Source organism: Falco rusticolus, chromosome 9, assembly GCF_015220075.1.
Source record: "Falco rusticolus isolate bFalRus1 chromosome 9, bFalRus1.pri, whole genome shotgun sequence".
Classification (NCBI taxonomy): Eukaryota; Metazoa; Chordata; class Aves; order Falconiformes; family Falconidae; genus Falco; species Falco rusticolus.
The window spans coordinates 20522085-20535172 of NC_051195.1; the positions used below are offsets into that span (position 1 = coordinate 20522085).

The 13088-nt window shown below is 40.5% G+C and overlaps 1 protein-coding gene across 1 annotated transcript in view; it reads left to right on the forward strand.

Annotated features, from left to right (window-relative positions):
- Positions 1-11388, forward strand: part of IPMK (inositol polyphosphate multikinase) — a 44262-nt gene extending 32874 nt beyond the window's left edge. The window contains exons 5-6 of the mRNA XM_037399991.1: positions 4562-4643; positions 5657-11388. Coding sequence (XP_037255888.1) covers positions 4562-4643; positions 5657-6291 — 717 coding nt within the window. The 3' untranslated portion in view covers positions 6292-11388. The remainder of the gene's footprint in view (positions 1-4561; positions 4644-5656) is intronic.
- Positions 11389-13088: the final 1700 nt, after the last annotated feature.

Sequence of the window (13088 nt, forward strand, 5' to 3'; positions counted from 1 at the left end):
GCAGCAGTACTGGTGTTGTAGTATTACTATAAAGCAGTACTATGAAATAAGAGAAAGTATTTTTTTAAATTTATCCTTTTGTAATTTCTTTTCTTCAAATTCTTGTTTTAATTTTGGAAAAGAAAAGATAAGGCTTGTTAAAACTCAGTGTTTAAATCTTCCACTGTGGCAGGATCGGTCCCTGAGACATCACAGGACTGCAGAGGAACCTTGGTTCTTCAGACATGAAGGGAACTTGTATATTTACCTAGGGATAATCATGATGTCCAGGTAAAAGGTGCCAGGTTGTGGGGGTGGGTCTCGGCCTGGCGCTGGAGTTAGTCCCTGCGAAGGTGCTGGACTGATGCTGATGTTGGATGCCCTTGCGTTCATTGGGGTGCTGCCTGCTTACTCCCACTTTCAGCTTGGCTCCAGTTTTGGCAGCAGGCTGGGCACTGACCTTCCGATGCCAGTTGTGAGGGCAGAGGTGCCTTGCTGTAAACAGAAAACTCTGTGTAACATTTAAACACTCGCTCACTCTTACCTATGTGAGTGTAAAATAGGGGTGACCATTAAGCATGTTTATGGAAAAAATACGGGGGGTGGACATCTCGGCCCTTTGCCCATTGACATCTGGGTGTCTCGGCGTCAGAGCATCTATCTAACCTCAGTGTCCTCGCTTAGAGGAGCAGGGCCCAGGCTGCCCTCGCGGGGTGTGTGGGGAAGCAGGGATGGGCACCGGGAGCTCCGCAGGAGCTTCCCAGGCACCAGCTAGTGCGTAGGGACATCAGTGGCACGAGTCCCCACGTGCGTGCAGTTGGGTTAGCCGGTGCTTTGCAGGTGCCCCTCTGCAGTACCGTATGAGCCTGCTCAGAATAGGGATTTTTTTCCCCCCAGTTTCAGTGATGTGGTTTGGTTATTATTTTTTGCAGATCTGAAAGAGCTCTGTGAGTTATTTAATAGATACTTTTATTTGTGCTAGCTGTATCTCCACCAAACAGGCTAGTCTTAATTAATATGTATTTAAATCATAGTTTCTGGAAGTTGGGGAGTTGCCACAGATAAGTATTTGAACAGTGTGTATTTTTCTGCCTTGCCATGGAAGTCAGTACTGAATTTCTGTAAACAACACGACATAACATTTGATACTTGTTTTCCTCAATCCTGTCTTCAGCTTTATTTCCTAAAGCCGCAGCTGCAAGGTTTCTAAACTGTTGAGATCTTACAAGGTTGTGCCTTCATAAAAGCCACACTGGACCAACTTAGTAGTTCAAGGTTTCCCTCAGTTTGAGAATGTCAAGTGAGCTAACCATAATTGAAAAAAAGGGTACAAAAATATGTGTGCATGTGCAAACAGCAATAACTCAACACCTCATGGGGAAATAAAAGCCAAGTGCAGGTTGAGAAAAGTCTAAAGGTAATTTCCCGTGACAGTTAATCACCTGGGGTTTTTTATGTGCTGCCCACACAGAGTTCCTACTGCTACTAGTTAAAACACTGAACCCGTTGGCATGCTGGATTCCAGTTAATGTTCCTACAGAAACCTCGCTGGCTGGGAGCTGCTTGTAGGCACGAGGAGGAGCCTTCACATTGTCAGCCTAGGCAGCACTGGTGGTGTGTAGTAAGAATGTACAAAAATCATTGATCAAGTGGGAGCTTTGTTGAAGGTGATGTAAAGTTTTCTTTGTCATGCACTATACACTGAAACTCGTTGTGAATACAGAGCAAACACATAACAACCTGTGGTGGGTGGACAAGAAATTAAATTTTCCTGTCTAATAAATTTTCAGCCACTGTTAAGGTTACAGATTTGACTTACTTGACTTGTCGTCATTTGACAGAAGTGGGCTAGTACAGACAGCTACAACAAGTTGGTTCAAAGGGAAATAGCCTTTTGGGAAGGGTTAGAAGCAGCCTAGCAGTGGTAATGGAGTGAACAAAAGCACAGTGAAGCAAGGGGTCTGTAGATTTAGAAGTTCATCGTATTCTTCTGCTACTACAGCACCGGCCATAGCTGTGTTTGCAGGGGTAGGTGTGGGTGAAGCCAAAACTGGTGAAAGTTTATTTCTGTATGAGCTTGGGTTTCTGTTCCTCTGCTATCAGGATGGGACTTAATTTATTTGTATTTGGTTGAGGTTTTCCAGGAACGTTTCAAATAGTCACCTCCTTGCAGTTGAATACTGCTTGAAGCAGTATTGAGAGACAGCTCTTTGGCTAACATGGAGAATACTTACACAATTACCTGTATGTGTTTTCCTTTAATACTACTGTCTGCAGTCAAGCCCGCTGGTAACTGAGGATTTTCTGAGTCTGCTTGTTAACAAGATAGTTAAATATATACATTACACTGTTTGGTATGTGTGCGGGACCGGCGAGTTTGTCATCGACTGTTTTGTATAGTTAAAAATGCACTGTTAATGCAAAACATGCACATCTGCCTGGGTATTTTTAAACTATATAGAGAGCCATATGGGGGGAATGGTTTTGTGCAAATTATGAGAAGAGGTAGAGTAGCTTCATGGGAAACCCAGCTCAGAAGCACAGGGGGCTTATGTGCTGCTCCAGCTTTTCTTTGGAAAACAAAATGAGCTTGCAGATCTTAATCAGCGTTTTTGAGCAAGTGCCCCCATCGCAAAAACTGTTAGCTCCTTCATGGAAGAGATAAGGTTCTTGTAAACAAGGTTATTCGTTCAGGAGCGTGCTGCAGTGCTGGTGTATGGAGGAAGCTGCCCCTAGACCAACTAAAAGAGAACACTTAATATTATTAAGATGAAGACGTGGCTAGTGAAAACTTAGATGTAGTCATCAGACTCTTGACCCTCTTTCTAAGCGATGTAGTTTATTTCTTGCTTTATTTAATTACTTTTGGCTTGATGCTCTTCAAAAGAGTTTTGAAACTTTTGGTATGTTTTTGAAAGTAGCTTTGGTACCTGGGGTATTTATGGAACTAATCTTTTGGTTCAGACGTTGTATGCTGTATATCTCTTCTGTGCTTTAGAAAAAAAGAAAAGGGGGGGGGCGTGTGTGAAAAATGATTGTTTTCATGAAACCAGGAATTTCACTACTCAGATGCTGTTTCAGAATAACTCACCTCTGCTATTCTCATCTGCAATTTATAGACATCAGGGCCTCAGTTTCTGTATGTATCATAACAGTGGAAATAGGAATCATAACAGTGGGAAGTGTCTTTGCTACCAAGCAAGTTGAAACATTCAGACTTACAACTGTTATTTCTTTAGAATAAACAGAATTATTTACTGCCTCTTCTGCTCAGGGTTGATGACTTAAATCAGTTTCCACGCACTGTGATTTAAGTTCCTTGGGGACCCTGAATTGAATTAATTCTGTCTTATTGTCAAAACAGGAGCTATTTGAGACTTTTCTTCCCAGCTACTTTGTGAAGCGGGAGTTAACATATGAACATATGTTTTCACACTGTGCTTGGTGTGGTTTGGATGGGGGCAGAGGATTTGGGCAGGGTGGGGGCTGCCATGAAAACAAGGAATTGATTTTTTTTGATTTTTTTTTTTTTTTTGTTACTGCTCATGTACCTCCTTTTATGCACTGATGTTTCATTGCCCTGGACTTCCTCTGTGGATTACAGCAAGAAAAAGACCCCAAAGGAGGGAACTGGGGACAGGTGCCTCACCAGTGCACCCCGACTTGCTTTCCTTGGGATCCTTTCTTTTTAGGGCGGGTGAAGGGAGGGCAGAGCACTGCAGCCAGGATGGGTGCCGCAGGGTTGGGTGGTCTGAACAAATGCCAAGCACAAAGTTTCTGCCAGAGACAACTGCCTGCTTGGTAACACCATTATTTCTGCAAATAAGAATTGTCTGCACTCTCATAAACAAATTATACTTGGGCCTGGCTGGCTGGCACGTAACTACTATGGAAATTATTTCAGTTCGAGAGAAAATGTGTCTCTGTAAAACACTTTTGAATTAAGTTGTTGAGCTTGTACAATTCCTGATATGGACAAAACTGTACCCATACGAGTTGCCTCCCTTTCAGGCAAGTGGTGATGTACTGCTATCCAGGCTGGAACCGAGCTTTCACTGGGTCATTTTAGTGTGTATATGTATATATATATTTACTATTAACCTGTAGTTTCGGGTGGGTTTCACACGGAGCTAGGCCTTCTTGGTCATGTGATATGTTTTGCTGTTGTGCTAAATATTTTTATAGTTTTAAGAATGCGAAATAATTGCATTGAATTTTGTAGCTTGTTACATATTACTGATAGTCATAGTAGCATGGGTAGGAGTACCACAGTTTCAAGTCTTGGCGTTTATTTTCAAGGGAGGTGCTATATAAAGTGTTTTCCCCTAATGGATACGTTGTTTTTTGCCAAGGTGATGGTCTTTCTAAGGCTGGAAAGCTGCAGCATAGACCCCAGGATGTGAAGGGGAGGCCCTTGCAGATGAGCATACTAGAGGGCAGTGCTGGCCGCTGCAAGCAACTTCAGTCTGCGGGAGGGTACAGGGAACCAAAGGTTTTGTAGCCTGTCTTAAGGTGTCTCTTAGATCTGCGGAAATACTGGTTGTTTCAAATAAGTACAGAGTTATCTCCTTGTTTCTTGCAGGTTTACCATGTCACTTCTGACAGCTATGAGACGCAAAACCAGCACTATGGAAGGAGCTTGACAAAGGAAACAGTAAAGGATGGTAAGGGAGTTTGTGTGTCAGGGTTTGGTGCTCTTGGTTGTTTTTCCTTTACTTTTGCCATACCATTGAATAAGTAAGTAAATAATCTTTTGTGTTCCCCTTCTAAAAGTCTTTTTTTCTCCTCTTGCCAGGTGGGTCTTTAGCTGTTTCCTGTATCATTGGAACTGCTTGTTGATCCTAAATTAATTTTGCAGTTGGATATAACAGCAGTGTCAACTACAGGAATTTTCTCATCCTGTCTTTTACCACTACGAAGGGGGTGGTAGTCGTAGAATTCAGTTTCTTTGCAGCTTTGAAACTATAGTTAAATAGAAATATTTTAGAAGTAATAAATATTTTTATAATAAGCATATTTTTTCTTCTGGTTGTCTTCTGTGAATATGTCCAGGTTTTTATAGTAGCAAGCTGCTATAATTGCATCTGTCAATTTACAGGACTTTCTTGGTTGAAGTCAATCTGTATGTTGCTCTACATGAACAATAAATAAAAAAGCTACCATCATATAGCTGTTTGGTGATAACTGTTTCAAACTACTTATTAGTTGACATCTATTCCTCGTGGAGGGACAGAAGTACAGACGCCCAAACATCCCCCTCTCCAGACCTGGTACTAACTTAGCTCTGTCACCCATGATAAAGAGCTGCTTGAGCTTGTTTGTTCCTGGGGAATTTAAAGGGTCCTTGCCCAAAACTGCCCAGATACTTGCTAGAGTCACCCGAGGAGCAGGAATCATGTTAATCTACTGTTTGATTGATAAATTGATTAGTTAGTTGTACTTGCAATCCAAGCTGTATCTGTGGTATTACTATACAGCTGGCCTTATGCAGCTGAGGTGACTGAAGGTATCAAGAGGTTCATGGTGTGCTTCTATTTTAGTTAATAATTGCCTGAAAGGGAACTATGTGAATGGTGTCTGTTTCTTTAAATAGAGAACTATTCTAATCCCAAAAGAAAAGAAACCCATTTTCTTCTCAGAGGTGAAAATAATCCTGAAATGTGTCTATTTCTTGCAGGCATCTCAAAGTTTTTCCACAGTGGGTACTGCTTGAGAAAAGATGTGATAGCTGCCAGCATTCAGAAGATTGAAAAAATTCTGGAGTGGTTTGAGGGCCAGAAGCAACTCAACTTTTATGCAAGCTCATTACTGTTTGTTTATGAAGGTTTGTGTCAGGCAACGACCATGCGATTGAGTGATGTCACCTTGGCAGAAAAGAGAGGAGTGCCCAAAGGACTGTTATCAGGTGGAGACATACTGGAGTATAATAATAATATTCATGTAATAAATTCTACAGAGAATGGAAAAATTGAGGCCTCTGTAAGTAAAGGCTTGTCCAAATTTTATGCACTTCACAAAAAGGCATACTCAAAGAGGCACCACAGTCAACTCTCACTAAAAGTTGAAAACTTGGAGCAAGGCAATGTGTGGAAAAGCAGCACATGCATTACGCAAGAGCATCTGAACGGAAATGTTATACCCCAACTGGAAAAAGTTTTCTGTCACATGCCGGCAGAGACCAAGGAAAGTGCAAACGTAGAAGTCCGAATGATAGATTTTGCTCATGTGTTCCCTAGCAACACAAAGGATGAGGGCTACATTTATGGTCTGAAGAATCTAATCACAGTACTTCAAAATATTTTGGATAACTAAATTCTTTGCTATGTTTTTTACTGGGGCCAATGATAAATAAGAGCAACAACACGAAGAATTTCTGCACTTGTAATGCTGTATAACTGGGTTTGTATTGTTCTATATTTTATTTGTCTTTGTACTTTTGGTAGAAGGGTTTAACTTTTTATAATCTCACTCAGGAAAATAATTGATCGTTAATTAGCAAGTGTGAAAGGATGAGAATATTTGAGATGAAGCAGGATAGGTAAATTAGTAGAATGAAACATACGTGGTTGGCTTAAATCCAAGGAGTACAGTTGTACAGTAAGGAAGGATTATGCTAGTTCCCCTAACGACTTTAGCGTAGATAACATTTGCCCACTTAGCCTTGACACTGAGCCATATCTCCATTAACAGGTTTTTAGAAAACGGACTGAAAACTAGTGTGCAGGATTGATGTCCGCAGCACTGCCCTCTTGTGTTTACTGTATTTGGATAACTGGAGTTAACCTACTTTGAGTGAAATCCTGTTCTGAGTCAGCAGTCTGACCTGGAAGCCGGTGTATCAAAAAGTGCTTTTCAGTGTCACGGGACAATGTTACTGTTGTTTCAGCCCTGGTGTGGGCACTCTGGGTGGTTGTCGGTAGCCAATGCTCACCATAGACAAGCTACAATGTGGTTTGTGTTGAGGTGCTAAGAAAATGCTGGAGTAAAATACTTTTCACAGGCTTAAACTGCACAACTGCTAGAGAAACTGTTTGTTCCTAAGAAAGAGTAAAAACATGCAAATGTGAGATGTTCCAGGAACTAATTCAGTTTAGGAGATTAAGTCAGTATGTTAATGGAGTGTCTGATGTTGTGACTAAGGGAAATGCTTCACTCCTTTGTTCTGATGGCCCTTCTCCAAAAACACTGCTTTTAAAAGCAAACTAATTGAATGGGGAAAGAAAGCATTTTGAGTAAGCATACAGAGATTTCCTCTAGCTGTTTGCCACTTGTAGTTTTGCAGCAAGCGTTTCACGTTTCCACTGCTGGGGAGCACCAACTGGAAACGATGACCAGTACAGGTGAAGGACCCTTCACTGCGAAGATAAGAGTTCAGCCCTGGAGCAACCAGATGTACCTCTGTTTGTTGCAGTGGAGTTGTGACACTCTTACCCTCGGCTAAAGCCAGCTCTTTCCTTAGTGATACACAGGCAAGCTGCATAATTTGAAAGTTGTCCCACTTCATTCTTTTTCACAGGAAAATTCCACATTTTCATATGGAGTATTTGAGATCAGGATGATGTATCCAAAGTATTTTTGGTGCGTGTCTTCTGTATGCTGTGTACATGGCTGTTGTACCGTACGTATATAGTCAGCTATATGGAAAGTTGGGATGGAGGAGTTTTGCCATCCATAGAGCAAGATTCTAAGGCTTTAAGCAAGCCCCAGAAAAATAAAACTTTTTAGAATGGATTTGGTTATTGGAAACATACATCTTGTACGTGTGGACTTAATGTGACACTGTGGCCTTGCTGCTCTCTCTGTGTGGTGTTCTGCACTATGCACTCATTTGTGTACATGTCTGCAAGTTCTTGATTTGACATCTGTTTTCTATATTGGAAAGAAATACTTCTTCAAGCAAATACGCTGTTTTAAATAAAGCTGAAGGTTTAGCTCTATTTGAGAGCCTGGGTTAGTTGGAAGAAACAGGGTATTACGTATAAAACTATATTGGTTAAACTTTAGAGCTAATATTGGCCAATACATTCAAGAAGGAAACCCATCTGTTGGTAACATGATGTTTTTGAAGCATGGGAAATGATGCTTGTAGGAAGGGTGGTACCTTTGGTGAAGAAAATTATGCAAATTGTGGTGAATGCTGAGGCGAAAATATCAGGATGAGAAATATTTTTTTTTTTCCTACCTGGTATTTCCACTGCACCATATAGTTACTGTATTCCCCACTCTCTGTGAACTAATTTAAGCCATATTCTGGAAAGAGTTTGTGGTTTTGTTTGCTTCAGCGCTGGTTTCTCTGTTAAGATTTTGTAGTTCTATCCCCTAAATAGTGAACACTAGAGTAGTCGAGGCTGGCAGTGGCCTTGTGTGATAAATTCACAATGTATTGTAGAAAATATGGGGGAAAACACTTCTAAATCTGAATTTTTTTCTTCTATAATTCATTCTGTCTTTTGTCTTCTGGATTTTACTCCATTTTGTGCTGGAAAAATCAGGCATCTGCCTCGAAGTCAGTTATTGGGAAATTATCTGTATGCTTTTAGTATGCACCTTCTCCTGTCTCTGCTTTAAGATACAAGTCTTCAGTGTTTGAATGCTCTTTAGGTATTGATTGTTGTGTTGATTATGGCAGTGTTTGTAATGCACCTGGAATATTGTTAAACTGTCAGAATATTTTGAATTAAAAAAAAAATAAATAATTTTATCATGTTTTTTTACCAGTAGTTACTATGGATATATTTCTGTTACTTTAAAATGTAGCTTGAGCGATAACAGTATTTTTAATTGGGAGTTGTGTAAATAAAGCTTGCTGTAGGGATGCTCTGGCATAGTACCTACTGTGAATCTGAGCCTGCAAAGGTGTTATTCACATTGTTCTTGCACATTTTAGATCAGGCATTTCTATCTGATCGGATTCGTTTCAGTTACAGTTGGAGATGTATTCACAGAAATCATTAAACAGATTACAGAATTAGTTGGAAAATGATGAGGGAGGTACTGGCCAATAAATGTGTGCATTGCCATTGATCTCCCTCCCTCTCAGTGATGCTTCTTTTGTTGTCTGTATGAAGTGTACAGGACAGGCGACAGGTACGTGGAAATATTTATGGAAATGGTAACCAGGCATATAGGTATTTCTGTCTCATAAAACTGAGAGCAGGTCACTTCCCCAGACTGGTGTGGTGTATCTGAGTGCTCTTGCCGTTGATGAAACCCATCTGTTTTGATTTTAAGCAATAAGAGTTTGATTTAGCAGAGCTGATTGTCAAAAGGAAAGATTCAGGGAAGCATTGTCATTTGTGTACTTTCTCAGAATATGCTTTTCTGAAGACTTTCTACTTTGGTTATTGTGAGAATTGTGTATAGGCTTACCTAATGAGAGCTTGAATTGTATGGAGTTTTATAAAAAAAACCTTTACATACATGATTATTTTTGGATATGGATGGAATTTGTTGCATAAATTACATTGGAAATTACGATACCATTATGAAATTTTAAAACACTGTAATCGGATAATTTTAGGAACTAAAGTGGAGACTTTTTGTTGTGATTCACATGAAACTTGTACTGTTTTTTTTCCTGCTGTAATGCATAGTCAGACCATTCTCTTCCATAACCCTATAGTTCCATGGAGAACTTCTGAAGTACTCAGTAGATTAGGAGATCACTAATTCCCCTTAGTTTGATTTAACAGAGTGCGTATGTTCTTGAAATAGTTCAGTGCACTTATTTTAAGTACTGTTAGTGTATTACGCACCTAGAGCCCCAGTAAAACTTCCTCACCTGCAGAGAGCTCCTGCTGATCTGGGTCTGGACTACACAGTGTTTAAAGCGGGCCTTCTCACAGGGAGCAGTGGTGGGGAAGGGAAGGCACCACCTGTGACGCTCGTGGCAGGCGGGGTGCTTACAGCCTGAACTTAATATCGTAACTTCTCTTATTTGCTGGTGCGAAGTACTATCAAGTATAGGAAGATAGTGGAAGGATAGAGACTTGCACCCACATCTGCTGTTTACAGTTATGATTAGTTGTTCATCCTCTCTCCTAATTTTTTGTGGCTGCTTTTTTTTCTCCAAGTAAGCTTTCCTCCTGAGTGCCTTCTTTAGCTCTTGCCACCAATAACCTTCTGTAGCATCGTTGTGAAAAATTAAAAGTGAAATTGTAATTTCCTGGAAAACTTGTGCCCCATAACTGCTCCTAAAGTGCAGGTATTGAAAAACATCATGAAAATCCCTCAAATACTGTGGGAAATGCAGTTTCCCTTTTGCACCCTTTCCCATGAAAGAGGAGTAGTAGAATGTTAGTGGTGAGACTGGATGGGAGGTTGTGTAAAAATTACCTGTGTTCTGAAAGGGACATCTTGGGGGCAAGGTGAGAGATGGCAAAACTGCATGAAGTTTTCCTTTTTGTACTGCAAGTGATATGGAGGTTTGGGGTTAAGAAGGTAGCGTAGCGGGAAGTGACGGAAGCTTTTCGTAAGGAGCCCTGAGTAGGACATCTGGTCAGGTCTGCAGTGCAGGTCACCGCTATGGATAAGATCCAAATGCTGCGTGTCTTCAGTTCTCTCGCAGGGCTAATATACCATGCATACGCATCAACTTACAGCAGAGCCTTGCAGGATGTTACATGGGAAGTACCTTCCATCCCAGAGCCACAGGCCGAATGCTGCCCCTTTGCCATGTTCACAGCCATCTGTGTATGAAAGCTGCAGAAAGGGTTGTCATCAAAAGGAAAAATGTAATGGAGTGGTGTTTGAAAGGGGAAAAAATGAGAAAAGCTAAGGATTGTACAGCAGAAAGCACTTCAAGAAACATCTTTCAGTGTAGTCTTGCTTAGTGGAGATGGGCCCCATGTATTTGGAGTTTAATTCGTTATATGACATCCAACAGCAAATAGAAGTACTGTAAAACCACCTTAGTTTGAATTGTGTACATTGGTTCAAATAGTTATTTTTTTAAAAAAAGTGACCTATGAAGTAATTTCCAAATATGATGTGTGTTGCACCTGACCATAAATGAAACTAGGGTGCACAAAGGCACTTTAATACTCTGGGAACTGTACTGGAAGGTAAATGAAAGCATGTGAAATTGCACCTGATGTTGTGTTAATTGTTTTCAGAATCTAAAAGTCTACCTTAATTATGCTTGATGGATGAATGTATCTAGTCTCAGTTTCTTTGATTCAAGTGTCTAAAGCCGTCACTCAATCTCCTCTAATTTGTATGTCTTTGTAATTTCATTTGCTATTTTTTTCCATTATTGGACTGCAGGGGGTATTGTTAATAAATGTGTTTATTTTATAGAATATTGTACTATGTGCTATCTACCAACTTTTGTAACTTAATTATAAGTGATATTTAGGATAATTCTAATAGCTGTATATTTGGCAAATTATTAAAACTTTCTGCAAGTGACTTGCAAGTATAATCGGTTTCTTTTTCATACAGGAAGATTGTTGAGAAAATTTTCTTGACTGTACCTGCACTGATTAATCCCTCTTTTTCTCCTCTTTTCTGTGCACTTTATAATGGATATTTACCTTGGATGTACCAGCTTTGCTTTACCACTGTATTTTTGTCATGCCATGCGTTACCATTGTTAGGCATACCTGCCTTGGCATACAAGAGACACCTCTATAAAATTAAAAGGAAAAAAAAAATCCAAATCCACACACAAAAACCCCACCAAAACATTAAAAAAAAAACAAAACCAAAAACACAACAGTCCATGATTTGCTGTTGGTTTGTGTTGTATTTTGTTTCCATAGCAGTCCACCAGAGTTTTTCCTAAAACCTTCTTACTTGCTAGGAAGTGCTTCTCTGAATGGAAAGAGGATTGGAAAGGACAAAGCCATCCTCAGTGGGCGTGGGTGTGGGGGTTGTGGATTTTTCGTAAATATGGGACAGGCCTTGGTGAGCAGCTAGGAAATGGCTATTTTACTCCAGCAGAATGGAACCTTAAGGTTACCTTTAGTATTTGCTTGAAAGCTGTGAAAATCACAGGTTGAGGGTGTTACAGCTGACTTTTTTTTTTTTTTTTTTTCCCTTGTCCTTTCAGAAGAGGGTGAGTAGTTGGGCAGTAAAAGGAAGGCAGAGATGACAAAGTGCAAAAGTTTCTCCGTTGTGCTCAGGGTTGTAAAGCAGGAATCTGTGTTGTCTTCAAACAGGACGTAATCTGAGCTGTGTATGAAAGAATTTACTGCCTATGTTAAGGCAGGCAACGGAGTTATTGCTTTGCAGATGCGAAAACTAAAATTAATCAACTGATGGCATCATGGTTGTAATTGGCACAGTTGGTGCCAATTAATAGTTGTTTTGGGCTAAGGGATATTTGCAGACAATGCTTACAATTGTTTTGTAATAGAGAGCACAGTAGTCTTATTTTTACACTGTACCTTTAGGTAAATGAGTTAAATTGCTTATGTAGGACATCTGCATGTAAAGTTTCTGTAATCTTTTAAACTCATCCTGGAAAACAGGTCCATGAGAGGCTGTGTACATGGTTGATTACAAGCTCTTTTGCATCTACAGTCAGGTCCCTAAATCTAAAAGCCTGTGGGAACAGCCTTCCAGTTTCATGGTAAATTTGTTTGGTGGGTTTTTGGAGGTTGTTTTTGTTAGGGTTTTTTGTTTGTTTAAATGTGTTGTCTTGGTTGTATACCAAAAGCTGTCTGAATGTGTTCAGTAGTCCTAGCATTGGCCTGTGGGCCTGTGCAGCCTTCCGTCCTGTGCTCCAGAACTGAAGAAATGAAAAATGAGGTGAGGCTACAACTGTGGCAAGAAGCACGGTTTTGTGAGGATCTAGTTTATATTGGGTTTTAAATTTTAAAAAATCTCAATGGTGGCTATGCATTGAAGCATCCTCTAAAGGAAACCCCATTTGCTTGTTTGGGAGTGAAGGAGAAACCGTGCTTCTCCGTTGCAAACTCAAATCACTTGTACGGTGGGTATTGCCCAGTTGGGGGTCACCCTGTCTCTGCTGTCTCTTTCCTTGTGCTGACATGAGTGTTGAACGGCTGCACAGTGAAACATTGTGGGGAGCTGACGTGGCTGACAACCGACTCGGGCAAAGAAAATTGCATGTGAGATTGCATGGGAGGTGCAGAGTGGAGCGG